At 45.8% G+C, this 25,910-nt stretch overlaps 1 protein-coding gene across 1 annotated transcript in view; it reads right to left on the reverse strand.

Annotated features, from left to right (window-relative positions):
- Positions 1-17,825: 17,825 nt before the first annotated feature.
- LOC143783488 (uncharacterized) overlaps positions 17,826-25,910 on the reverse strand; it is a 57,544-nt gene continuing 49,459 nt past the window's right edge. Inside the window, exons 4-5 of the mRNA XM_077271889.1 lie at positions 21,178-21,277; positions 17,826-18,378 (exon numbers count right to left, since the gene is read on the reverse strand). Coding sequence (XP_077128004.1) covers positions 21,201-21,277 — 77 coding nt within the window. The 3' untranslated portion in view covers positions 17,826-18,378; positions 21,178-21,200. The remainder of the gene's footprint in view (positions 18,379-21,177; positions 21,278-25,910) is intronic.

Consider the following 25,910-nt stretch of genomic DNA (forward strand, 5'->3'; position numbering starts at 1 on the left):
TTGTATATAGTTTGCACCTTATTAAAGGCGCTCCCTACTGGTTTTACTTCAAAAAAGGACTCTTTGTGAAGATACCACACTGGAACCTTTGCTGAAGTATGGACTGGTAGCTTGAGAAGATATGCTACCTCATAAAGACTTGGTCCCCTCTTAAAGGGGATGTTCACTTGTGCATCTAAAGAATGGTATTGCTTTAAGATAGATAGCAATAATGTCTTGACCGAAAAGAAAGTGATAATAATGTTTACATGAGTAAGTTATATGTATTTAACTGGTTAATTGTGAGAAAATGCTGATGATGTTCCCTGGAAAGAAAAAAATGAAAGATAGCAGAAAGATGCAGTGGGCCCGTAGAGGTAGACGTGGTGTCCAGCATGCATGAGAAAGAGAAAGATAACGAGAAGGCTTAATGTTTAATAGGAAATGTTTAATAATGTTGATAGGTAATGAGGATAGAAGGTAAACCCTGAGTCCTCATAGGAGCCATATAGAGATGGCTCAGTGCCCTTAAATTGAAAGTAATGTTATGTTCTATACTGTGTATAATAGTTGAGAGACAGAAGGCTCGGGCTGAAAGGAGCGGTCCTGTAAGAAAGGAGAGGCAGTAGGTCTGGTGCCGATAGGACAGGCGGTCCTGCAGATTAAAGAAGGAGAATGGAAAAGTTAAAATACCTTATAATGTGATTATAGGAAGGTCTTTAGTGGATTCAGAGTGTATGTCCTTAAAGGCAATGTTAAATTATTGTTCAACAATTTTGCACTAAGTAGAATACCCGGTTGGGTAAGAAGAGTTATTTATAGCACGTTGCTATGATATTTAACCATGTTTGTAACGTTCAAGCGTCCTCACCTCCCATAAAGGGAAGCCTGTTCAAGTATACTTACTGTTATTGCACTCAACAAAACTGTATGTCTTTTTGCTAACTTGTATTGTTGTTTTCTTCCCAGTCCCGGAGTACTGTGTTTAACCAGGGGGGAGTGCAGCGCCCCAGAGTCCTGGTCGTTGCAGTACTGTGGCTCCGCCACTATGGGGAGCTATGGTACGTCTGATGGCACTGAAGGAGTTCATCTGACCAGGTATCACAGACACCAATACATTTCACAGCCGGGCCTCCGGGGGGAGCTAAGGGTTCTATTCACTAAGCCACTCCCCACCATAGTGGGTAAACTGGGGGTCAGGCAGGAAGTTAGTCAGAAGCTGACTGGGTTGGAACCAGGCAACACCTTGTGGCAGCGGGTGTTGTGGGGGAAGATACAGTAGGGTCTCTGTCAGGGGTGGGATCCTGACAGAGGCTTGGCAACTTGAACGAACGTAACGGGACCGTGCCTGCTCAGGATAGCGGCGGTGCCCAAGGAGGGATCAGAAGCGAGATAGATTGTGCTGAGTGAGAAACGAGATCATAGCAATAGGAGAATACCAGTAGGAGTCGTGCTGTAAGACCGTGGCAACATCCTACTGAGGCGCATAACCGGTGGCCGGAACGCCGAGGGAGTATCATAATATCCAGCTTCAAGCAATACTCTAAACAGCGGCAGGACAGTCAGTCTAAGGCGGGCTGTCTAACTTAAATCACCTATGCAGTCTTGGGGGGCAACTTGTGGAGAGGGGCGACTCTAGGGTCCCGGAAGAGCTCCGAGCCTACCCGTCAAACGGGTGCCGTCCCAACCAGAACATCAGGGAGGGACGGAGGATTAGCAGAACATCATCTAATCGAGTTGTGAGGGAACTTAAGAAACAGACACAACAGTTGTGGGGACTTTCCGTAAGCACAGCAGGGAAGGACCACAACACATAGCGCAAGCAGGAAGGCACAGATTTCCATCTGTGAAGAGAACTCTGGAGGTGCCATTGGACCGGCCGGACTTGCGCAGCCTGGTGAACCGTATTCTGGACTGAGGACCCAGAGATCTTCAGTAAAGAGGTAAAGAGACTGCAACCTGGTGTCCTCGTTATTTACTGCGACTTGCACCCCACAACTGCACCATTATCATCACACTCCATTCCTATAGACTGTGCGCCCCACGGCAGGGTCACGGACCGGGGCCTAGCCGCCGTGACAACCCCAGAGCAGAGACTCAGAGGCCCGGTACCGGGTACCCCTCGGCCCTGCGGCGGTGGGGGGGCGCTACACTAAGACGTCCAAATATATATGTCATCATTCCTTAGCACAGATAGACTATAACTGCAGGGGATTGGTTCCAGCGCCATTGATGTAAAGATTCCAGTGCACCAAACAACACAAAAATTGGGTCACTGAGCAGGAAAAAAAACATTGCCTAGGCAGAGTAATCCAGATATCTGCTGAAGAAGGCTGATGAGAGGCCAGAATTGTGTGTAAGCATCCTGAATGGATGTGGGAAATAATTCCTTGGCACACCTAGGGTAGATATGGATTGAAGTTGGACATTAGGACTTACCTAAGCATTGTGGCTGACCAAGTTAATTTCTTCATGGAAGCTACATACCCTATAGACCCTATAACAAGACACTTCCAGAAGGACACTGCACCATACCACAAGGGTCCTGTAATCATGGACTAATCCAAGAAAATTAGAGCGAGTTTCTTTACCTCCTCGATCTTCACATTCCCAAAATCTTAAAGGGAACCTGTCACCCCGTTTTTTCCGTATGAGATAAAAATACTGTTAAATAGGGCCTGAGCTGTGCATTACAATAGTGTATTTTGTGGACCCCGATTCCCCACCTATGCTGCCGAAATACGTTACCAAAGTCGCCGTTATCGCCTGTCAATCAGGCTGGTCTGGTCAGATGGGCGTGGTGACATCGCTGTTTCTTCCCCCAGATCTTGCTTAGTTTTCCGTTGGTGGCGTAGTGGCTTGCGCATGCCCAAGTCCCGAATCCACTGCACAGGGGAGGGAAAAGAGCGCGATCTGCGCTATTCCCCTGGTGATCGGTGGGGGCGGCCATCTTCCTGTGGCCGCACGTGCGCAGATGGAGCGCTCTGCTGCCCGGGGCTTCAGGAAAATGGCCGCGGGATGCCGCGCATGCGCAGATGGAGATCGCAGCGGCGATTTTCCTGAAGCAGAGTTTGCATTTCGGCTTCAGGAAAATGGCCGCCGCGATCTCCATCTGCGCACGCGCGGCATCCTGCAGCCATTTTCCTGAAGCCCGCGCCCCATTGTGAGGTGCGGGGAGGCGGGGGCGGAGTTCCGACCGTGCATGCGCGGTCGGAAAAGACTGTCTTGACGCACCAAAAAACGTTACATGCAACGTTTTTTGGTGGCGACGGACCGATGCAACATGACGCAACCGTCGCACGTGTGGCAATGCGTCGCACTGCGTCGCTAATTCAAGTCTATGGAGAAAAAACACATCCTGCAAGCACTTTTGCAGGATGCATTTTTTCTACAAAACGACGCATAGTGACGTGCAGTGCACGACGCTAGTGTGAAAGTAGCCTAAGTCGCCATTCAGTATTTATAGGAGCACAAAAGTAGCAGTTGCACTATGATTCTGGTGGTAAGGGGGCATATATACAATTTTGAATGGCACATGATCGGTGGCGCCATGTTACAAGTTTTGCATTGGGACTAGAGGCTACACTTTGTTTTAGTTTACAACCTGAATTACAACAAATTCAGAACTATAATTGCGTTTTAATTGTGTTGTTTCTAATTTGCAAATAGCTCTATAATGACTAAAGAAAAAAACATGTCGTGATACAAGATCAGCATAGAAAGAAAATTCTGCGTGCACTTGATAGGTTCAGAAATGCTAAAATAGCCTTGTTTCTTTTCTGAGATCTGAGTCAGCTGCTCTTGTTTTTGCAGCAAAGTAGCAGCTACAAACCAATTAAGAAAAGATAAGTATCTAATGAAGTAAAGTTTGTATTAGGGCTCGCTCACACTGGTGTACAATAGGGAGGAGTGCAATGCGAGAAAACATTGCCGTGTCCCAGCTTCTGATGCTGAACCTGCATCTTCCCCACCTCCCCCCTGCACATGACAGCTGATCTAGCTGAACTAAGTGGGTGATAAAGGGGGTTGGATTTACTATTTTTTTAATTTTTATCACAGTCCAGGGTACCAGGTACAGATGTCCTGTGGTCCGGCCGGCTCGGAGGCAATGGGGGAATCTCCTTCCCAGTTGAGGTCCGTGAGCCTTTCCTCCTTGTGCTGTTGTATGAGGTCCTTGCTGCCTAAAGCTTACTGGCAAAGTTCTCTTCTCCCCTGTTCTGGAACAGGTATCTGCATGACTGGCAGCTTGAGCCATTTTACAGGGTCTCTATCATGACCCAGGCTCTTCGGGTGCTGCTGCATCTTAGGCATGGTGCAGGCCAATCATTTAAAGTTCTTAGCCCTCCGGTTTCTCCAAGTGTGCTAGAATCCCACTAAAGCTGCGGGCTCCCGGTGCCCGGTTGCTGCGCTCTGGTTCTGAGGGTGCCCGGTCGCAGTTGCCCTCAGAGTCCTTTATCTCTCCTCTGCTCCTTTCCTCTGTAGCTCCACCACATTCAACCCCTCGGGTACTCTGTCCTTCCTAGAGCTGCAGCTCAATTCCTGGCTGCCAGCTCTGCTGTCTGCTCTGCGTCTATCCTAGACGTCTGCTCTCCTTGGTCTCCCTGGACCAACAGTCTGACTTCTCCTCCAGACCAGGAAGCCTATAGCTAAGGGAAGCTCCCCTGAATCCGGGACCTGAGATCCCCCTTCTGGCCTGGATTTGGAATGTGTTGTGTGTGGGTGCCTTACCTGGTAAAGAGAACTCCATTGCTTCCAAGCATGATATTACCCTCCTCGAAGGGAAGCCAATATCACTGTAAGGGTATGTGCACACGTTCCGGATTATTTGCGGATTTTTTGCCTTTTTATGCGCCTTTTTTTGGTGGAATTCCGCGGCAAAAACGCTTAAAAAACGCATACATTATGCATCCCATCTTTTCCAATGAATTCCGCAATTTTTGTGCACATGTTGAGAATTTTTCCGCAAAAAAAACACATGTGGAAAAATACGCAGCATGTTCATTCATTTTGCAGATTTTTTGTGGAATTCCCACTATGTTATTGATTCGGGAAGCTCCGGAAAAAAAGCGAAAAATCCGCACAAAATACGCGCAAAAAAAAGCGACAAAACCGCGAGAAAAAAAATCTGTGGGGATTTTATGTGGAAAATCTCCGGTTTTGCTCAGGAAATTTCCGCATAAAATCCTGACGTGTGCACATACCCTAACAACCGGTTACCTGGGGTGTTACATTTCCCTCTGCTGGTTCTGAAAATTGAGAGGGAGCCCATGCCATTTTTTTCCACAAAAATAATCTTTTATTAATTACATACATGTCCCCTAATTTGCACACACACTACTAATTGTATTGGTCACTGACATCTATATATCTACCTATTCTATATATATTTACTGTATGCAATCCATCTCTTCTATCCTGTCAGCTCCTGCAGTGATTTTACAGAAGCCGGCAGATGAATTACAGGCCTTTATTCTATCTTTCATTTCAATATCAATGCATATATATGTGTGTTAGTGACATGTATATATACAGCTCTGCCAAAAATTAAGAGACCACTGCAAAATATTCAGTTTGTCTGATTTTTGTCTTTATAGGTATGTTTTTGAGTCAAAAGCAAATTGTTCTTTTATTCTATGTTCTTCAGCAACAATAAGACTGAGCAATTCACTCAAGGCTTTACTGACCAATATTCAAATCAACTAATCCAGCATAGTCAACTTTTTAATAAAACTCAGCTTTTACTTATTTATATCTAAAATTTCATTGGTACCAGACAACAAACAAAAACTACCGGGTATATATATAAAGTGCTCAAAAACACCAGTGCTTATAAAAAATGGTTTGGTCTCACCCAGTTGTTGATTCCTGTGTCCTGGGATCAAGCTTGCGCTTTTGAGACCCAAATGAGAGCATTCTGGGGGGAGAATACTGGGGTCTGACTTCCCTGTCGTGCCCACTGTAAGAGACTCCCGCCCTGACAAGGGCAGTACCCAAGTATGGAACTACCTTCTAATACCCATGGTACATATGGCCTCCCTGGGTGTTATGTATATCGCTTCCCAACGCGTTTCCCCCCCTGTTCAGGGGGTTCGTCAGGGGAAGTTATTCAAATTGTTCTGAGTCTCCTGCAGTGGCAAGTGAGACCCTTCTCTGTGCTATATTTCTCACTCTGAAGGTATGCAATCTCTATGTTCCTTCTATATTTGCTGCCTTTATATAGGGTAGTGGGCGGGACCATATATATTTAAATATAGAAGGAACATAGAGATTGCATACCTTCAGAGTGAGACATATAGCACAGAGAAGGGTCTCACTTGCCACTGCAGGAGACTCAGAACAATTTGAATAACTTCCCCTGACGAACCCCCTGAACAGGGGGGGAAACGCGTTGGGAAGCGATATACATAACACCCAGGGAGGCCATATGTACCATGGGTATTAGAAGGTAGTTCCATACTTGGGTACTGCCCTTGTCAGGGCGGGAGTCTCTTACAGTGGGCACGACAGGGAAGTCAGACCCCAGTATTCTCCCCCCAGAATGCTCTCATTTGGGTCTCAAAAGCGCAAGCTTGATCCCAGGACACAGGAATCAACAACTGGGTGAGACCAAACCATTTTTTATAAGCACTGGTGTTTTTGAACACTTTATATATATAGTTTTTGTTTGTTGTCTGGTACCAATGAAATTTTAGATATAAATAAGTAAAAGCTAAGTTTTAATAAAAAGTTGACTATGCTGGATTAGTTTCTTTTATTCTATAAACTTTCCAAGCAATAATTTTGGGGTTTTTTTCTGACAAAGAAAAATGGTCAAAATAAAAAAAAAACAACAACAGGGCTTTCAGACCTCAAATAATGCAAAGAAAGCAAGTTCATAATCATTTAGAAACAACAATACTAACGTTTTAACTCAGGAAGAGTTAAAAAATCAATATTTTGTGGAATAACTATGATTTTTAATCACAGCTTTCATGTATCTTGGCATGCTTTCCACCAGTCTTTCACACTGCTTCTGGCGAAAAAATGTAAGCAGTTTTTCTTTGTTTGATGGCTTGTGACTATCCATCATCCTGCTGATTACATTCCAGAGGTTTTCAATGGGGTTCAGGTCTGGAGATTGGGCTGCCCATGACAGGGTTTTGATGTGTGGTCTATTAATTTTTGCCAGAGCTGTATATATGAATTTTATGTGTATATTTCTATTCTATCTATTCTATTCTAACCTGTCAGTGTAATTTTACTGTACACCACACATGAATTACCGGCTTTTCAAAGCACACCGGTGTGTAAAAAACAGACAGCACTTGCATGGTGCGAGTGCTGTGCGTTTTTTTTCTCGCATCCATTGACGAGTCTTGTCCGACATACGCAGCAAATCGCAGCATGCTGCGATTTTTTTCTCAGTCCGATTTCAGCTGAGAAACAAATTGCAGATGAGATGTAACTCATTGAATAACATCCAATTTTTTTATCGGATTGCACTCCTTTGTTCTTCTTGCAAATGAGTATGAGCCCTTAGGGTGAATATTATGGTTGTGATTTTGTTTCAAATAGTTTTGCAACAACCCAGTCAGATGAATTGATTTTCAGTTGCAGAAATTTCTGCAACAAAATCTGCTGCCGATTGCACAAAAAGGGTTTTGATGCTTTTTTTTTGCAAAAAAACCACCACAGTGGAATAAAATGCCAGAAAAGTAAATGAGACTTTTGGACTCTCATGTACACTTTTTTTTTTGTAAATTAACCTGTGATGCAGATTTTAAGGGTATGTGCACACGTCCGGATTTCTTGCAGAAATTTCCTGAAGAAAACCGGAAATTTTCTGCAAGAAATCCGCATTTTTTTTTTTGCGTTTTTTTCCCGTTTTTTCGCCTTTTTTTAGCATTCTGCAAGCGTAATTAGCTTCCAGAATGCTAAAGTTTTTCAAGCGATCTGTAGCATCGCTTGGAAAACTGACTGACAAGTTGGTCACACTTGTCAAACATACTGTTTGACAAGTGTGACCAACTTGTTACTATAGATGCTGCTTATGCAGCATCTATAGTAAAAGATAGAATGTTTAAAAATAATAAAAAAATAAAAAATGGTTATACTCACCCTCTGCAGACAGCCAATCTCCTCAGCGGCGTCCGTTCCTATAGATGCCGGTGTGGTTCAGGACCTGTGATGACGTCGCGGCTTGTGATTGGTCATGTGAGTCACATGAGCGGTCACGCGACCAATCACAAGACAGTGACGTCATCACAGGTCCTGAACCACACCATCTATAGGAACCGAAGAGAGAGCATGCACCGGAGAGGCGGGAACACTTCGGGGTCATCAGAGGGTGAGTATAGGACTATTTTTTATTTTAATTCTTTTTTTTTGACCAATTATATGGTGCCCAGTCCGTGGAGGAGAGTCTCCTCTCCTCCACCCTGGGTACCAACCGCACATGATCTGCTTACTGCCCGCATGGTGTGCACAGCCCCGTGCGGGAAGTAAGCAGATCAATGCACTCCTAGGTGTGCGGAATCCCCGCAATTCCGCATTTTTAATGAACATGTTGCTTTTTTTTCCGCTATGCGATTTTTTTGCGGAAAAAATCGCAACATTTGCACAAAAAATGCGGAATACCCTGTAAATAATAGGAGGCATATGTAAGCATTTTTTTCGCGTTTTTATCACGTTTTTATAGCGAAAAAACACGAAAAAAACGCGTAAAATCCTGAACGTGTGCACATGGCCTAAAACATATGACGTATCAGTATGTGATATTTCCAGAGTTCGTATATGAAGCAGGCAGGCTTAGAAGCTGCGTTACTCAGCCATCCTTTGTCTCTAGCTGGCAACCAATCTAGCTGCATGGGCCACCATGTTGGTGGTCAGTCCAAGACAAGTTTAGCTACAACAGACTTAAAGGGCCACTGTCACACCCCTCCAGCCGTTATAAACTAAAAGAGCCACCTTGTGCAGCAGTAATGCTGCATTCTAACAAGGTGGCTCTTTTAGTTTTAGGTTCAAGTATACCCCAAATAAAGCGTTTTTATACTTAGCCACAATTCCTGTCTCTAGCCAGGGAGGCGGGTCCTCACTCCCCAGCTTGACCAGCTCCTCTGCCGTCACTCCAATCTTCCTGCGCTTTCGGCGCCGCCCCCTCAGTGCTGTTAAAAAGAGCCACCTTGTTAGGGTATGTTTCCACGGTCAGGAAACGCTGCTTGTTTGACGCTGCGCAGAGCTGCAGCGTCAAACAAGCAGCGTCCAGATGTTACAGCATAGTGGAGGGGATTTTATGAAATCCCGTCTCCACTATGCGTGGAAACCCGCACGCGGCGGCCCTGCGACTCTGGACATGCTGCGCGTCTTTTCAGATCGCAGCATGTCCGTACAAGGCATATCACAGGGCCCTATGGGAGAGAGCGATCATCCCGGATGTGAAGAGTTAACACATCCGGCATGATCGCGTCCCAGAAAGGGGGCGGGGCTTAGCGCCGAGCGGCTTCGCCGCTGCGGCGATACCGCCGGCCATCCTGACCGTGGAAACATACCCTTAGAATGTAGCATTACTGCTGCACAAGGTGGCTCTTTTAGTTTATAACGGCTGGAGGGGGTGACAGTGGCCCTTTAAAGAATAGCTTTGTATTGCTGATTTAATTTAGAGTAGTTAGTGGCATTACTGAAAGGGGTTGTCCCACGAACAAAGTACACTTTAATCTAAATAATACTAATTTCCACAATTGGATGTGTTTAAATAAAATGTTCATGTGCCGAGTTAGGGTACTTTCACACTAGCGTCGGGCTCGGCCTGTCGCGGTGCGTCGGGCCGAGGTCCCCGACGCTAGCGCTGTCTCCGCCGCACAACGGGGGCAGCGGATGCATTTTTCCAGCGCATCCGCTGCCCCATTGTGAGGTGCGGGGAAGTGCGTGGAGGTGGGGGCGGAGTTCCGGCCGCGCATGCGCGGTCGGAAAAAGCGTACCGTCGGGAGCAAAAAACGTTACATGTAACGTTTTTTGGTCCCGACGGTCCGCCACTGCACGACGCACCCGTCACACGATGGGTGCGACGTGTGTAAATCCGTCGCAATGCGTCGTCTAATATTAGGCTATGGGGAAAAAACGCATCCTGCAAACACTTTTGCAGGATGCGTTTTTTCGGCAAAACGACGCATTGCGACGGATTGCAAAAAACACTAGTGTGAAAGTACCCTTAGGGTACCGTTACACTAAACGATTTACCAACGATCACGACCAGCGATACGACCTGGCCGTGATCGTTGGTAAGTCGTTGTGTGGTCACTGGAGAGCTGTCACACAGACTGCTCTCCAGCGACCAACGATGCCGAAGGCCCCGGGTAACCAGGGTAAACATCGGGTTACTAAGCGCAGGGCCGCGCTTAGTAACCCGATGTTTACCCTGGTTACCATTGTAAATGTAAAAAAAAAAAAAACCACTACATACTCACCTTCTGATGTCTGTCACATCCCCCGCCGGTGGCTTCCCGCACTGACTGTGTCAGTGCCGGCCGTAAAGCACAGCACAGCGGTGACATGACAGACGTCAGAAGGGGAGTATGTAGTGTTTTTTTTTTTTACATTTACAGTGGTAACCAGGGTAAACATCGGGTTACTAAGCGCGGCCCTGCGCTTAGTAACCCGATGTTTACCCTGGTTACAAGCGAACACATCGCTGGATCAGCGTCACACATGCCGATCCAGCGATGACAGCGGGAGATCCAGCGATGAAAGAAAGTTTAAAACGATCTGCTACGACGTACGATTCTCAGCGGGGTCCCTGATCGCTGCTGCGTGTCAGACACAGCGAGATCGTATGTATATCGCTGGAACGTCACGGATCGTGCCGTCGTAGCGACCAAAGTGCCACTGTGAGACGGTACCCTTAATCTTATAAATGTGCCCCTGCTGTGTACTGTATAATGTCTGTGTCTGACCGTGCAGGAACATGGTCTGATCATACCACAGCTCCTGCGCAGGGGAGTGGAGTATACAGAGATTACAGCATGGGGTCACAGCTGCTGGTTTATGTGAAATCCCTGCATGTCTAAAAACTTGTTTTACCTCACAGAAATAATCATTTGCGATCCCGTGCTGTAATATCTGTATACTCTTTTGCTTCTTCCCCTGTCCAGGATCTGTGATATATCTGACCATGTTCCCACACGGTCAGACACATTCATAACACAGGGGCACATATATAAGATTACCTTGGGACAGGAACATTTTTTTTAAAACATCCAATTGTGAAACTTATTTTTATACTACTTTCTTGTAATTAAAATGTACTTTATTTGTGGGACAACCCCTAAGATGAGTTATCCACTACCATGATATTGATATCAGATTGGCGGGGGTCAAATAACTGGCACCCCCACCTATCAGCTTTAGGCCGGTTTCACACATCAGTGGCTCCGGTACGTGAGGTGACAGTTTCCTCACGTACCGGAGACACTGACACACGTAGACCCATAAAAATCAATGCATCTGTTCAGATGTCATTGATTTTTTGCGGACCGTGTCTCCGTGTGCCAAACACGGAGACATGTCAGTGTTCGTGGGAGCGCACGGATTACACGGACCCAATAGAGTCAATGGGTCCGTGTAAAACACGGACCTCACACAGACATTCTCCGTCTGGGGTCCGTGTGCGTGCAGGAGACAGCGCTACATTAAGCGCTGTCCCCCCCACGTGGTGCTGAAGCCGCGAGTCATATGTTCCCTGTAGCAGCGTTTGCTGCAGAGAAAATATGAATAATAGTGTTTAAAATAAAGATCTATGTGTCCGCTGCCCTCCCACCCCCTGTGCGCCCCCCCGCTGGTCAGAAAATACTTACCCGGGTCCCCCGTCGGCTGTCGCTCCTTCCTGGTCTGGCCGCGGCTTCTCTACTGTATGCGGTCACGTGGGGCCGCTCATTTACAATCATGAATAGTCGGCTCCGCCCCTATGGGAGGTGGAGCCGACTATTCATGATTGTAAATGATCGGGCCCACGTGACCGCATACAGTAAGCCGCGGCCAGACCAGGAAGGAGCGACAGCCGACGGGGGACCCGGGTAAGTATTTTCTGACCAGCGGGGGGGCGCACAGGGGGTGGGAGGGCGGCGGACACATAGATCTTTATTTTAAACACTATTATTCATATTTTCTCTGCAGCAAACGCTGCTACAGGGAACATATGAATCGCGGCTTCAGCATGATGCAGAGTGGGTACCACACGCTCCGTGTGGTACCCACTCGCCATACGGGCGGCACACGTGTGCCGCACGTATGGCCTCCGTGAGTTCCCAGGCACACGGACACGGATAACTCCGGTACCGATTTATTCCGGTACCGGAATTATCTGGACGTGTGGGACAGCCCTTATGTAAACAGCATGCCTCCCCCAGGAATCAGATCATTCCTGAACACTGCTGACTACAGAAAGCAAAAGCTGACACTTTACAGCACTGATGTAAAATATTGTTGACTTGCATATATGGCCCCAAGTGGTCCGTAGACATTTTTCTCTGGTCTAGAGCCTATATTAAAGCTAGTAATACAAGGACATGCTTCTGCAATCAGTCTTATTATTTGCACTACCTACACTTATGTACACAACCTATACAGCGCTGCCATAATATATCTTCAGGTGCGGTTCATTTACTGCGCCACAACTATTTGCTTAGTGACGCTGCACTTTAGTGCATGGCGGATTTACAACTAAAGTTTCAAAGTCCTTCTGTATGTTTGGGCAGGAAACTTCCTGATTCTAGTGGTCTGAGGTTTCAGAGTCCTCTGTTACAGCCACTAATTACTATACACACTAATATTAAACCACACGCCTTGTGCATTTTGTGCCCCACAGAGAACTGACTGATAAAATACAAAGGCCATAAATAGCTGCTACCAGACTGTGGGTTGAGTAAAATTACCAATCAAATAAAAAAGATAATAATAGTCAGTCGCAGCAATAGATCACGCTGACATTCAAATAAAGAAAATGTGTTAGATTCCAAATATTAAAGCAGAGCGACATAAAAAAAAAAAAAAAAAAAGCTCCTAAATGTCTATGTTTAGTAGCTGTGCACAGTCTTTCTGTTTCTAGTTCAGCTTTTGTGGGCAGACTTCTGTCTAGTTCCTGTTAAATTGACAGTATCAGCAGAATATGACTATTATTTAAAACAGGATTTTGTGTTTTTATTTAAATTGTTGGTAATGTTTTTGTTTTTTTCTTCAGATCATGCTTGAACTGTATTAAAGAGGTTGTCCGGCTTCAGGATACAAGTCTGCACTTACTTTATGTGATTTATGACTAGGAATCCTCACAGCGCGAGTCCACCAGTAGAAGCGCAGGAGAGCATGAAACGATCTTCGTATCCTTCCCTCACTGCAGACAGTTTTAAACTTGCTTTTCTGAATAAAGACATTGGATTTTACAGGATCGTTGAGTGCCACTATTTTTTCTTCTCATAATCATGCAGCGTCGGACTCTAGCACCTATGGCCCACCAGAAATAACCATTTTTGGGGCCCACTATGTAGCTACATAGAAATAAATACAAGACCACCAATTGTGGGGTAAAACGTGCTAATATCTGGGTATACTATAAGGTAGTACACATCTTAATTATGTTGCAGGGGTTGGGGTAGCCTCCTTCATAGAAAATAATGTAGCACCCTCATAGAATATAATGTAGCCACCTCATAGAATCTAAAGTAGTCCCCTCATATAGTATAATGCAGCCCCCTCATAGAATATAATGCAGCCCGCTCAGAGATTATAATGTAGCCCCCTCATATAGTATAATGCAGCCCCCTCATAGAATATAATGTAGCCCTCCTTATAGAATATAATGTAGCCCCCTCATATAATATAATGCAGCCCCCCATACAATATAATGTAGCCCCTCATATGGTATAATATAACCCCCATCATATAGTTTAAAGCAGCCCCCCACAGAATATAATGTAGCCTCCTCAGAGTATAATGCAACCCCCTCATAAGGTATAATGCAGCCCCAGATAGAATATAATGTAGCCTCCTCATATGGTATAATGCAGCCCCCTTATAGAGTATAATGCAACCTCCCTCATAGGGTATAATGCAGCCTCCCCTCCCCCACAGAATATAATGCAGCCTCCCCTCATAGAGTATAATGCAGCCTCCCATCATAGGATATAATTCAGCCTCCCCTCATAGGGTATATTGCAGCCCCTCTTATAGGGTATAATGCAGCCTTCCCTCCCCCACAGAATATAATACAGCCTCCCCTCATAGGGTATGATGTAGCCTCCCATCAGAGGGTATAATGAAGCCTCCTCTCCCCGCAGAATATAATGCAGCCTCCCCTCATAGGGTATGATGCAGCCTCCCATCATAGGGTATAATGCAGCCTCCCCCCACAGAATATAATGCGGCCTCCCCCCACAGAATATAATGCGGCCTCCCCCTCAAAGAATATAATGCAACCAGGACTCAGTGATATATATATATAAAAACAAACACAATACTCACCTCTCCTCATCACTCCCACGCTGATTCCGGGTCTGTTCCGGTATCAGCAGCTGCACTGCCATCTGCCCGGCACACAGCGAGTATGCGATGAAGTGACATCATCGCACACACAGTGTCAGAGACAGAGGCAGAGGGGACTGATGGGAGAGGGAGCGTCACCTGAATCCATCTCCTCCATTGTTGCTTTCAATTGTATCAACATCTAAGATGCTGATACAGTTGACTGCGGTGCACTGGGGGGCGGCACTGGTGCCGGGCTCCCCTGACTTACGGCCCCATAGTGGCCACGTGGGCTGGGGGAGCAAGGGCCCTCGTCTGCCGGCCCTGATAGCTTGCAGTGTTAGATGCAGCTTGCGCTAATGCTGCCCGCCATTAAAGTGTGGGGAAGGGGTGTGGGGAAGGGTGAATATTCATTTCTCTTTAGCAGCGGGGACAGGCTTTAGCCGCAGCAGCCGGCTTGTGCCTCCTGTCACCTGCTTCTGCTCCGCTGTCACCGAGGGCTCCTATAGCAGCTGCATGGTCTATTATTGACACGCCTCTGGCTGGGGCCCCTGGAGCAGCGGGGGCCCTAGGCAGCTGTTGGCCTTGTATGCCAGCAGGTGTCAGAGGAGGGTTTTCACCTGCGAGACTCGGCCGTATCTCGCGTATGTGTGATCCTGGCCTAAAAAGAAATGTCTATTTATCAGGGTATATAATGATCTGATCTGATAGTCTGATGGTAATGGTAAATACAATCTTCAACATTGAAATTGTAAACCCAAGAAGGAAAAGTCAGGAAATTATGGAAATGATGTCTATCTATCCTCTGATTTCCATACTTCCATGACTTTTCCTTCTTGGGATTGCAATGTCAATATTGAGGAGTATATTTATACATAGCAGATGATTTTTTTTTTTTGTGTGGATAGAACATATACCCTTTATAGTCTATGGACATGTTGTCCAATGTTTCAGCAACCACCGAATTCTTCATAAAACATTTAGCTTTAAATACGTTAAAATTCACAAATGTGGGAGCATTAGTCCTTAAAGTTCAAGACAGTGTTCAGACTTACAAACGTACTGTTATATTATGTAATGTTCTTATGACTGTCTAATATACAATGATGATGTTGCGCCATCCTGGCTAATTAAATGCTGATCTGCGGATCCTGGAAGGTAAGAAATTCGCAAGCTCCCATGCAGCGTCCAGAGACTACTGACCTGGCTGATAAACCAAAGTCCTGCAAATCGATGCGCTCAACTTTAGTCAAAATGTTGTACTTTGTTTTTTTGCAAAATACCAATAAAGATAAACAGTTGAGCCCATGTACAGGCTGGACTATACAAACCGCTCCATGTGTGGATTTTAATCTGGATGGGTTAAAGCTGAATATTATATGAAGAATTTCCTGGATTGACCATCTATTTTTCTAGTTTCACATGTTCGATATTTAAAGGTCTGAGTACAGACTGTGATGTCTGGCCTGGCCATGAGTCTCCTCACCCGAAATTATCTATGAAGCTGTCGAGCTCATGTGAGGAGACCAGCAGCCGGTCCAGACATCAGTCTGTACTTGGACTGTGAATATTTGACATGTGAAACTGGCCTTATGGGTAGGAGAAGTTTGGAAACCTTCTTTATTGGTTTTTCTCCATGCAAGAAAAGTGATTCCACACTAACGGTTAAAACTGACTTATGGACCAACAAAAAAGATAAAAATTGGATAAAAACCAGATTTGTCACTCCACCCTAAAGGTACCGTCTCACTATACGATTTACCAACGATCACGACCTGCGATACGACCTGGCCGTGATCGTTGGTAAGTCGTTGTGTGGTCGCTGGGGAGCTGTCACACAGACCGCTCTCCAGCGACCAACGATGCCGAGGTTCGTTGTAACCAGGGTAAACATCGGGTTACTAAGCGCAGGGCCGCGCTTAGTAACCCGATGTTTACCGTGGTTACCAGCGTAAAAGTAAAAAAAAACAAACCGTACATACTCACCATCTGATGTCCGTCAGGTCCCTTGCAGTCTGCTTCCCGCTCTGACTGAGTGCCGCCGTAAAGTGAAAGCAGATCACAGCGGCGACATCACCGCTGTGATCTGCTCTCACTTTCCGGCCGGCAGACAGTCAGAGCGGGAAGCGGACGGCAAGGGACCTGACGGACATCAGATGGTGAGTATGTACGGTTTGTTTTTTTTTACTTTTACGCTGGTAACCACGGTAAACATCGGGTTACTAAGCGCGGCCCTGCGCTTAGTAACCCGATGTTTACCCTGGTTACAAGCGATCGCATCGCTGGATTCGCTGTCACACACAACGATCCAGCGATGACAGCGGGAGATCCAGCGACGAAAGAAAGTTTCAAACGATCTGCTACGACGTACGATTCTCAGCAGGGTCCCTGATCGCAGTAGCGTGTCAGACACTGCGGGATCGTAACTATATCGCTAGAACGTCACGAATCGTGCCGTCGTAGTGATGAAAATGCCACTGTGTGACGGTACCCTAAAGGTTGGTGTAAATGATAAAGTGTAAAAATGGACCAGATTATATCAACCGGCATGGACCACTGTGATAAATTTGGTGCACTTATTATTCCTTTTCCAGGCTTCAAAAAGGCCACTTGCGGCTGAAACATCATCAAAGTTTGTCACCTTGGTGCCTTCAAAATACATTTTGCTAGTGAACTAGCAATTAGGTGGAGAGTTGTCTCCAAGGAAAGAACAGACTAACAGAAATGGTGCAGAAAATTGACTACGAAAATTGGTGCATTTAAGGACTGTCTAAACTTGCTGCATATAAAATTTGTTATTTAATTTCTACACAAGATTAGTAAAAAAAACCACACATACAAACATATTGAGGAGCCCGCTGGCTCAGTAGTTAGCACTGTTGATTTGCAGCGATGGGGTCCTAGGATTAATTCCCACCATGGACAACATCTGCAAGGAGTGTGTATGCTCTCCCCGTGGTTTCCTCTGGATTCTCTGGTTTCCTCCTACACTCCAAATACAGACTGATAGGGAATTTCAATTGTAAGCCCCAATGGGGACGGGGATAATGATGTCTGTAAAGCGCTGTAGAATTAATGGTGCTATATAAGTGAGTAAAATAAATAAACATAAAAAAATATATGACCCCAAAAAGATGGAAATAAAATGCAGGAAATTTATTGTGTCTTTTACAAGCAAGAAAACAATTACGGTATGTAAGTGTAGTCGAATAAAGTGAAAATGTAACGTACAAGCTGGCATGTCAGGGACCCCCCCGATATGTGTTAATTTACAGAAAGGAAATATAAGGCATTACTTCTATGTACAAATATGTTATAACCAATCAAATAATGAAATAAACACTTTATTATGACCGATCCAATGAATGCTAAACTAAACAATAACTGAAACTTAATAAGAAGACGTTGCATTATCATTATTTTATTATTATTTTCTCCTGCATTTCCGCTTGGTGTTAGGATGGTGGAATGGAGTTGATGCCGGCTGACAAAGACCTTTACGATTTCTGCGGGGCAGGGTTGCTGCCCTCTTATGTGTTTTGTAAAAAACATGAGATGAACTGTCTAGCACCCATAACTGGGATGCTGACCAGCAAACAACTATTCACCAGTCTTCCCAAGAAATCGAGGAAGTGTATAAAGTTCCGTGAGTGAATATAGAGCTTTGTACGTCAGGGTGGCTCAACAACGGATCATTCCACCTTGCACCTAGAGTACAGGATAGATTACATTTACTGCCTGTCGTAACCATATTGTGCATGGCTGACAGCTAATATCTGTGCAAAGGCTGCAAGCAAAATGAATCCTAATCCAGTTCTATAACAGGGTTGTCTGTGACTCCGAGCTGCTTGGATTTTTTTCAGCTTGTGTAACACAGCAGGGAACGTCTCCGGGGACACATCTATGTTGGATCTGAATAGAAAGCGAAACGTGTCATGCTCCTTGTACTTGTTTGAATATCATTAGCTAAGCATCATCTGCAATTTAATTACCACATGACAGTGAGCCGAGAAAAATGGTTTTGTGGCCTACCCCTTTGTATTAATCCTTTAATGCCTCGAAGATGCCCCCCGATACAGTTATTCCTGGTCAGCTCTGATCACTTGACTGGAAAATAGCGTATTCAGATCCACGACACGGGGAAGTCTGTAACTAAATACGCACGGATGGACGAGCAATATTTCCATAAATGTTTCTTCCCGGCAGCCAACGTTGTATCTCTGACATACGACTAAAGCCTCTTAAAATTTAAAATAACATAAGAAGGACAATCAATTCTGATTTTGGCAAATCAAAGTCAAGTTCGAAGAGCACCAAAGACACATAACGGCACCACCGCTGAGGGGTCTGAGGTGTGTAGAGAAGAAATGCTGCAGACATCTTCACCTTCCCAAATGTTAATTTTATAATAGGAGCTTGGGGGAAGGGTGGTTCTGCCTTTAGACTTGCATTGCTGCAGGGCCTGTATAGAACTGGCTCTGGACATTAGATATTTTAATTTATTGGCCTTGTGGGATGTCAGACTTTCAACAAAGGCAAGAATGTGGAACCAGAGTTGTAAAGCAGCCGCTTATCTCCATGCTCTGACTGGTGACACTCAGATCAATGATACCTTTCTATTCATGCTAAGGCCTCGTTCACACATCTGTTTTCTTCACATAGCAGAGTTTCATCAGGATTTTTTAGTCAGAGTTTCATGCAAGTTTGGTCTGAGCGTCATCTCTTTTTCTCCCGCGGAAAAAAATAATTCTCTATTCTTTTCCTATATAACAGTCCTTGAAAATCCATCTGAATTCTGTCCGATTTGATCCCGGTCCCATAGACTTGCATTGCTGATTCTGATCCGATAATAGGATCAAAATCGGACATGTCTCTGCAATTTTGCACGGAGCATTCAGGCTACTTTCACACTAGCGTCGTGCACTGCACGTCGCTATGCGTCGTTCTGGAGAAAAAACGCCGCCTGCAAAAGTGCTTGCAGGATGCGTTTTTTCTCCATAGACGTGTATTAGCGACACAGTGCGACGCATTGCCACACGTCGCAACCGTCGTGCGACGGTTGCGTCGTGTTGCGTCGGACCGTCGGCACAAAAAAAGTTACATGTAACGTTTTTTTGTGCGTCGTGAGCGTCTTTTCTGACCGCGCATGCGCAGCCGGAACTCCGCCCCCGCCTCCCCGCACCTCACAATGGGGCAGCGGATGCGATGTAAAACTGCATCCGCTGCCCCCGTTGTGCAGCGCTTTCAACGCTAGCGTCGATGCGCTGCAACGTCGCATAGCGACGTGCAGTGCACGACGCTAGTGTGAAAGTAGCCTCAGGCCACGGAAAATCATGGGCAATGAATGACCCTATTCATTAATGAAGGTGAAAAACACAGATAGAACACGTACCTGATTTAATCAGCTTTCATGTGCGGTGAAAGATTCGGGCTCAGCATCTGTGCAAGGAGCCATGCAGACAATTATGGGGATAAGGAGCCATGCAGACAATGATGGGATTAAGGAGCCATGCAGACAATGATGGGATTAAGGAGCCATGCATATAAAGATAGGACTAAGGAACCATGCTTTCCAGGATGGGGATGAGGGGACAATGCATACCAGGCTTAAGGTACCGTTACACTAAACGACTTACCAACGATCACGACCAGCGATACGACCTGGCCGTGATCGCTGGTAAGTCATTGTGTGGTCACTGGGGATCTGTCACACAGACAGCTCTCTCCAGCGACCAACGATCAGGGGAACGACTTCGGCATCGTTGAAACTGTCTTCAACGATGCCGAAGTCCCCCTGCAGCACCCGGGTAACCAGGGTAAACAACGGGTTACTAAGTGCAGGGCCGCGCTTAGTAATCCGATATTTACCCTGGTTACCATTGTAAAAGTAAAAAAAAAAAAACCACTACATACTCACATTCTGATGTCTGTCACGTCCCCCGCCGGCGTCCACACGTTGCTGCCGAGAGCTTCCCTGCACTGAATGTGTCAGCGCCGGCAGTAACAGCAGTGACGTCACCGCTGTGCTCTGCTTTACGGCCGGCGCTGACACATTCAGTGCAGGGAAGCTCTCGGCAGCAGCGCGTGCATATTAGCAGCGCTCCTGCCGAAAGCAGTTTTAACCCTGTGGATGCCTGCGGGGGACGTGACAGACATCAGAATGTGAGTATGTACTGTTTTTTTTTTAACTTTTACAATGGTAACCAGGGTAAATATCGGGTTACTAAGCGCGGCCCTGCGCTTAGTAACCCGATATTTACCCTGGTTACAAGTGAACACATCGCTGGATCGGCGTCACACACGCCGATCCAGCGATGACAACGGGTGATCAACGACCAAAAAAAGGTCCTGATCATTCCCATCGACCAACGATCTCCCAGCAGGGGCCTGATCATTGGTCGCTGTCACACATAACGAGATCGTTAGCGGGATCGTTGCTATGCTACCAAAAGCGTGACGTTGCAACGATATTGTTAACGATATCGTTATGTGTGACTCAGCCTTTATACTCGAGTCAATAAATGTTCCCAGTTTTCTGTGGCAAAATTAGGTGCCTCGGCTTATACACGAGCATATACGGTACTTCATTTGAATAAACACTGCCCCACACTTTCCCTGGTTCAGCAATTTATTTAAAAAAAAACTATTCAGCTTCGCTGTCCCAAGGTTAATTAGAGAAGGACAAAAACTCATGCATAAGGGAACACTTACTAATAAAAATTGAACTTTATGGATTATACTCTGTGGTGGTAGCTAATCCGTTTTTTCTTTAAGTATTCCCTCAGATTCACCGTAGTCCACAAATGGAAACCTGAAAGACATAAAAAGAGAGGAATAAAAACAAGACATTGTCCCTCATTCACCAGTTTATTTAAAAAAAAAACGTTCCCACCCAGGTCTGACGCAATCCAGAGATTCCCATGACTATTCCCAAATCCGGCCCCGGCGACTGTGAGTAGCAGTAAATTTACTGGCATCACTGCTATTCACAGTCGCTGGGTCTCGCAGCGTGAGCCGGCGACTCTGATGAGCGGTTATATAAGTCATCTTAACTGTACAGTGAACACCTTAAACAATTCACCTGTCTTGATTTTTTTGACATTTCTCAGTACATTACATGGCTAAGTGAATTGTGTCATTCAAAACTACAACTCATCTTGCAAACAACAAGCCCTCATACAGCTATGCTGACAGAGAAAAAACGTTATGTCATCCCAGTCAGGACGCAAGATGGGGCACTGTGCAGAGGCTCTTCTCTTCATCACTCCGATTTGAATCCTCTGCTGCAGTTTTTTACATATAAAATGCCCATAGGGTAGCAGGTCACCAATTAAATGGTAGCACCTAGACAGAGAGTATCACTCATAGAGGTAATAAAAGGCAAAAGGCACAGTGCCATGTGTAGCCTCTTTAGTGTCATTATGTTCAGTGATAACTTTTTTGCCCTATTGCGAATCACTGCCACTTTACTACCCTGATACTAAACAGGTACTAGATATAGCTAAGATACAGAAATTGCTAGTTCAGCAGAGATTTGCCTCAATAGGTTTAGTGCCCATAAATGACTAAATACTACCAGAACTGTCAACATACAGAACACAGAAGTTTTTGGCAGGGTTTGCGAGGTTTTTCTTTCTTTACAAAGCAGTCACATCTCCAGAACCTGCTCCTGCAACTTCTGCGTCTGTCACCAGGTGGGCAGTGCTGGTGATAGAGGATATGTCAGAACCAGAAGTTCTGGACAACAAAGGCTCTGTCCAGCCTCTAAGGTTAGAGTGAGTAAAGTTATCAGCTCTCTGCTCCAGCTCTTTGTAGACCACCTCACCCTACTTACTTAAACATCCAGCTTACTGCTGGAAGCTGCCAGATATACTGTAGCTGTGTGCTTCCTTGGTTTAGGTCTGTGTTTTCAGCTCCAGTTAGTATTCTGTGCTCCTGTTTTGACCTCGGCATATTTATGGATGTTCCTACAGCCTGATGATTGGGTAACTTTGCTGCCCTCTTGGTTTTATCCCGGCTTTCTGACTATCTTTCTGACCAGCTAGTGCCACCGAACAGTTGCTAACTTCATTGCTCTTGCCCAGGGATGTCGGTGTACGTTCAGGTCCCTGCATAGGGGTTAAAGTATGAAGGCTAGGGCAACCCCAGGGCTCTGCGAAACAGAGAAGTCTGCACCAAGCCTGTTTGTTGTAGCCATTTTAGAGCTGCCATGTGATCATTGACAAAACCACATTAAAAAAGCGCTTTCTTTAGTGCTGTCATGTAAATTATGACTGGTTTCTGACTTTTCTGACTTTTTCTGGAATAAAGCCAGTCCGAAAAATGTGCCAAATGCATTAAGAGATGTTCACAACTAATAAAATCAGTGTGTGTTATTTCAGTTGATTTATGATTAATATTGGAATATAATATAAATTAATTTTCCTAAGATGTAAATGATAGCTTCCTGTCCATAAATGTGTTCTGGGGAAACGGAGTAAGAAAACAATGGGATGGGAGAGTCCAAAGGGTACATTCGCAAAGGGAACACATCACCCCAAGACTGGCTCTGCACATAAATAATTGTGCAATTGCCATACACGGGACAATTTTGGCCCCGTGGTTAGCACTGTATCATTGCAGTGCTTGGCTGAAATTCCGCTAAGGACACGATCTACAAGGAGTTTGTGTGTTCTCCCGGTGTTTGTGAGAGTTTCCTCCAACACTCCAAAGACATACTGAAAAGGAAATTACATTTACAGTGCTGATAATTTTTACAACGCGCTGCGGAATATGATGTTGTAATATAAACGAGGAAAATAAGTAAATCTACCAATCAGGCTGGTTTAATGGACCTGATTGTTTCTGCACTGACAAAGTCACTCAAGTAATGGAAGCAACAGCTCACTATGATGGTAAAGGTACCGTCACACTAGGCGATATCGCCAGCAATCCGTGACGTTGCAGCGACCTGGATGGCGATATCGCTGTATTTGACACGCAGCAGCGATCTGGATCCCGCTGTGAAATTGCTGGTCGCTGCTAGAAGGTCTGCACATTATTTGGTCGCTAGGTCGCCGTGTATCGCCGTGTTTGACAGCAAAAGCGACGATACCAGCGATATTTTACACTGGTAACCAGGGTAAACATCGGGTTACTAAGCGCAGGGCCGCGCTTAGTAACCCGATGTTTACCCTGGTTACCAGCGTAAAAGTTAAAAAAACAAACAGTACATACTCACCTGCGCGTCCCCCAGCCTCTGCTTCCTGACACTAAAGCGCCGGCCCTAAACTGAAAGTGAAAGCAACAGCGGTGACGTCACCGCTGTGCTGTTAGGGCCGGAGCTCAGTCAGCGTCAGGATGCAGAGGCTGGGGGACGCGCAGGTGAGCATGTACTGTTTGTTTTTTTAACTTTTACGCTGGTAACCAGGGTAAACATCGGGTTACTAAGCGCGGCCCTGCGCTTAGCAACCCGATGTTTACCCTGGTTACCCGGGGACCTCGGCATCGCTGGTCGCTGGAGAGCGGTCTGTGTGACAGCTCTCCAGCGACCACACAGCGACGCTGCAGCGATCGGCATTGCTGTCGCTATCGCTGCAGCGTCGCTTAGTGTGACGGTACCCTAATACCTGAGCAGGAAGTGGTGAGGAGACCACAAATAGACCAGTCTCCGGCTGTAAATGGTGCTTGTATAGTATTCACTTTCAGAGATCAAAAGCAGTGCAACACAGGAAATGGGTTTCAATTATCAGTCATTATTATTGGCATGGTACAAGGGGGCCATCAGGATGTCACTGGGAACCCTCCTCTACTAGCCAGAGAGGTCTGTCCTCCTGGAGATCCAGTGTGACAATGAATTACATGGCCGCTTATCCTGACATCAGACTGGGGAGAACCTTTTTACTTTAATTGAATAAACTCTATATGATGAATATGAAAAGTGTCCACCTATAAATACAGAATTAGGAATGAAAACCATTTTATTCTTTGCAGATTCAGTATTAGGGTGCAGATAACACAGATGACGATCACATGACAGTGCTGGACTGGTCAGCGGCCTTCCTGACCCGAGCGTGACAATATGTATTTCTATACAGCGGTGACGCTCAGGTCAGCAGAGGTCAGGAGAGTCGCCGGCCAGTCCGAGCATTGCGATGTGATCGTCGTCCGTGATCTACGGTCGTCTGTCTATGTCCTTAGGCCCAGATTCATCAAAGAGTTTAAGCACAAATCTGGCATAAAAGACTATGAAAAGTCTGAAATGTTGCAAATGTACTGCAGTCCCCCTTCTATATCATTGAATTCAGGTTCACCATCCAGTCCCATTGCCACAGGTGTATAAAATGGAGCCCCTGACCATGTTGTCTGCCTTTACTAACATTTATGAAAGAATGGCTGGTTCTATAGAGCTCACTGAATCTCAGCGTGGTCCTGTAACAGGGAGCCACAGTTGCAGTAACTCAGACATGAAGTAGAAGACCATGTAAAATTAAGGAGCAGGGTCGCTGTGTGCTCTGCAGGCTCAATAATTGCAGAGTTACAAACCTTCTCTACCATTAATATCAGCATAAAAACTGTGTGCTGAAAGCTTAATGGCATGGGCTTCACTTGCTGAGCAAGCAATATGCAAGTGTTACATCACCAGAATCAAACACCCATGATGGCTGAAGCAGTGGAAAAGTGTTCTATGGAGTGACAAATCACTCTTCTCTATCAGGTAGTATGATGAACAACTCTGGGTTTGACAGATGCTGTAACACTATTGCCAGTGCCCCTGCATGATTCCCCTTCCCCCACCATGCAGGGACCCGTGCATACCCACTGCTCCGGCCTTGTGGCGTGGTCCTCTTCTGCTGGCATGTCTCCTGCTTGTGCACACCGCACTTCCTGGCAACACGCGTGTGCTCCCCCATTCTTAAAGGGGCAGAGTGTGCATATAATAAAATGCCACCAGCGAATTTAGTATAAGAGTACACCTGCTTGATGGCTCCCAGCCAATAGCTAGGAGGAATCTTGTATAAAAGACTTCCTCCCCCTTAGGGAGTCGCCGATATTCATTATATTCATATCACATTATTCATTAGTGTGTAGTTTTTTCTACTAGTAACTTGTGAGGTCCCCTGGTTCCGGAGTGGTCAGTGTCCTGAACCCGAATCCCTGGACCTGGTGTGGCTAGAGTCCTGAATCCGAATCCCTGGCCCCAGTGTGCCAGAGTCCTGAATCCGAATCAATGTTCCCAGTGTGGCCAGTATCTTGAACCCGAATCCCTGGTCCATGTGCAGCCTGAACCTGACCATACTCCCCTGGTCCGTGTGCAGCCAGAGCCTGAACCTGCTCCCCAATTCCCGGTATGGGCAGTGTCCCCAACCAAATCCCTGGTCCCGATATGGCCAGTGGCCTGAACGTTGTCCCCTGGTCCCTGTGCGGCCAGTCGTGTTCCCAAAGTCTCCTGGTTCCAGTGTGGC

The sequence above is a fragment of the Ranitomeya variabilis genome, chromosome 6 (genome assembly GCF_051348905.1).
Source record: "Ranitomeya variabilis isolate aRanVar5 chromosome 6, aRanVar5.hap1, whole genome shotgun sequence".
In the NCBI taxonomy this organism is placed as follows: domain Eukaryota; kingdom Metazoa; phylum Chordata; class Amphibia; order Anura; family Dendrobatidae; genus Ranitomeya; species Ranitomeya variabilis.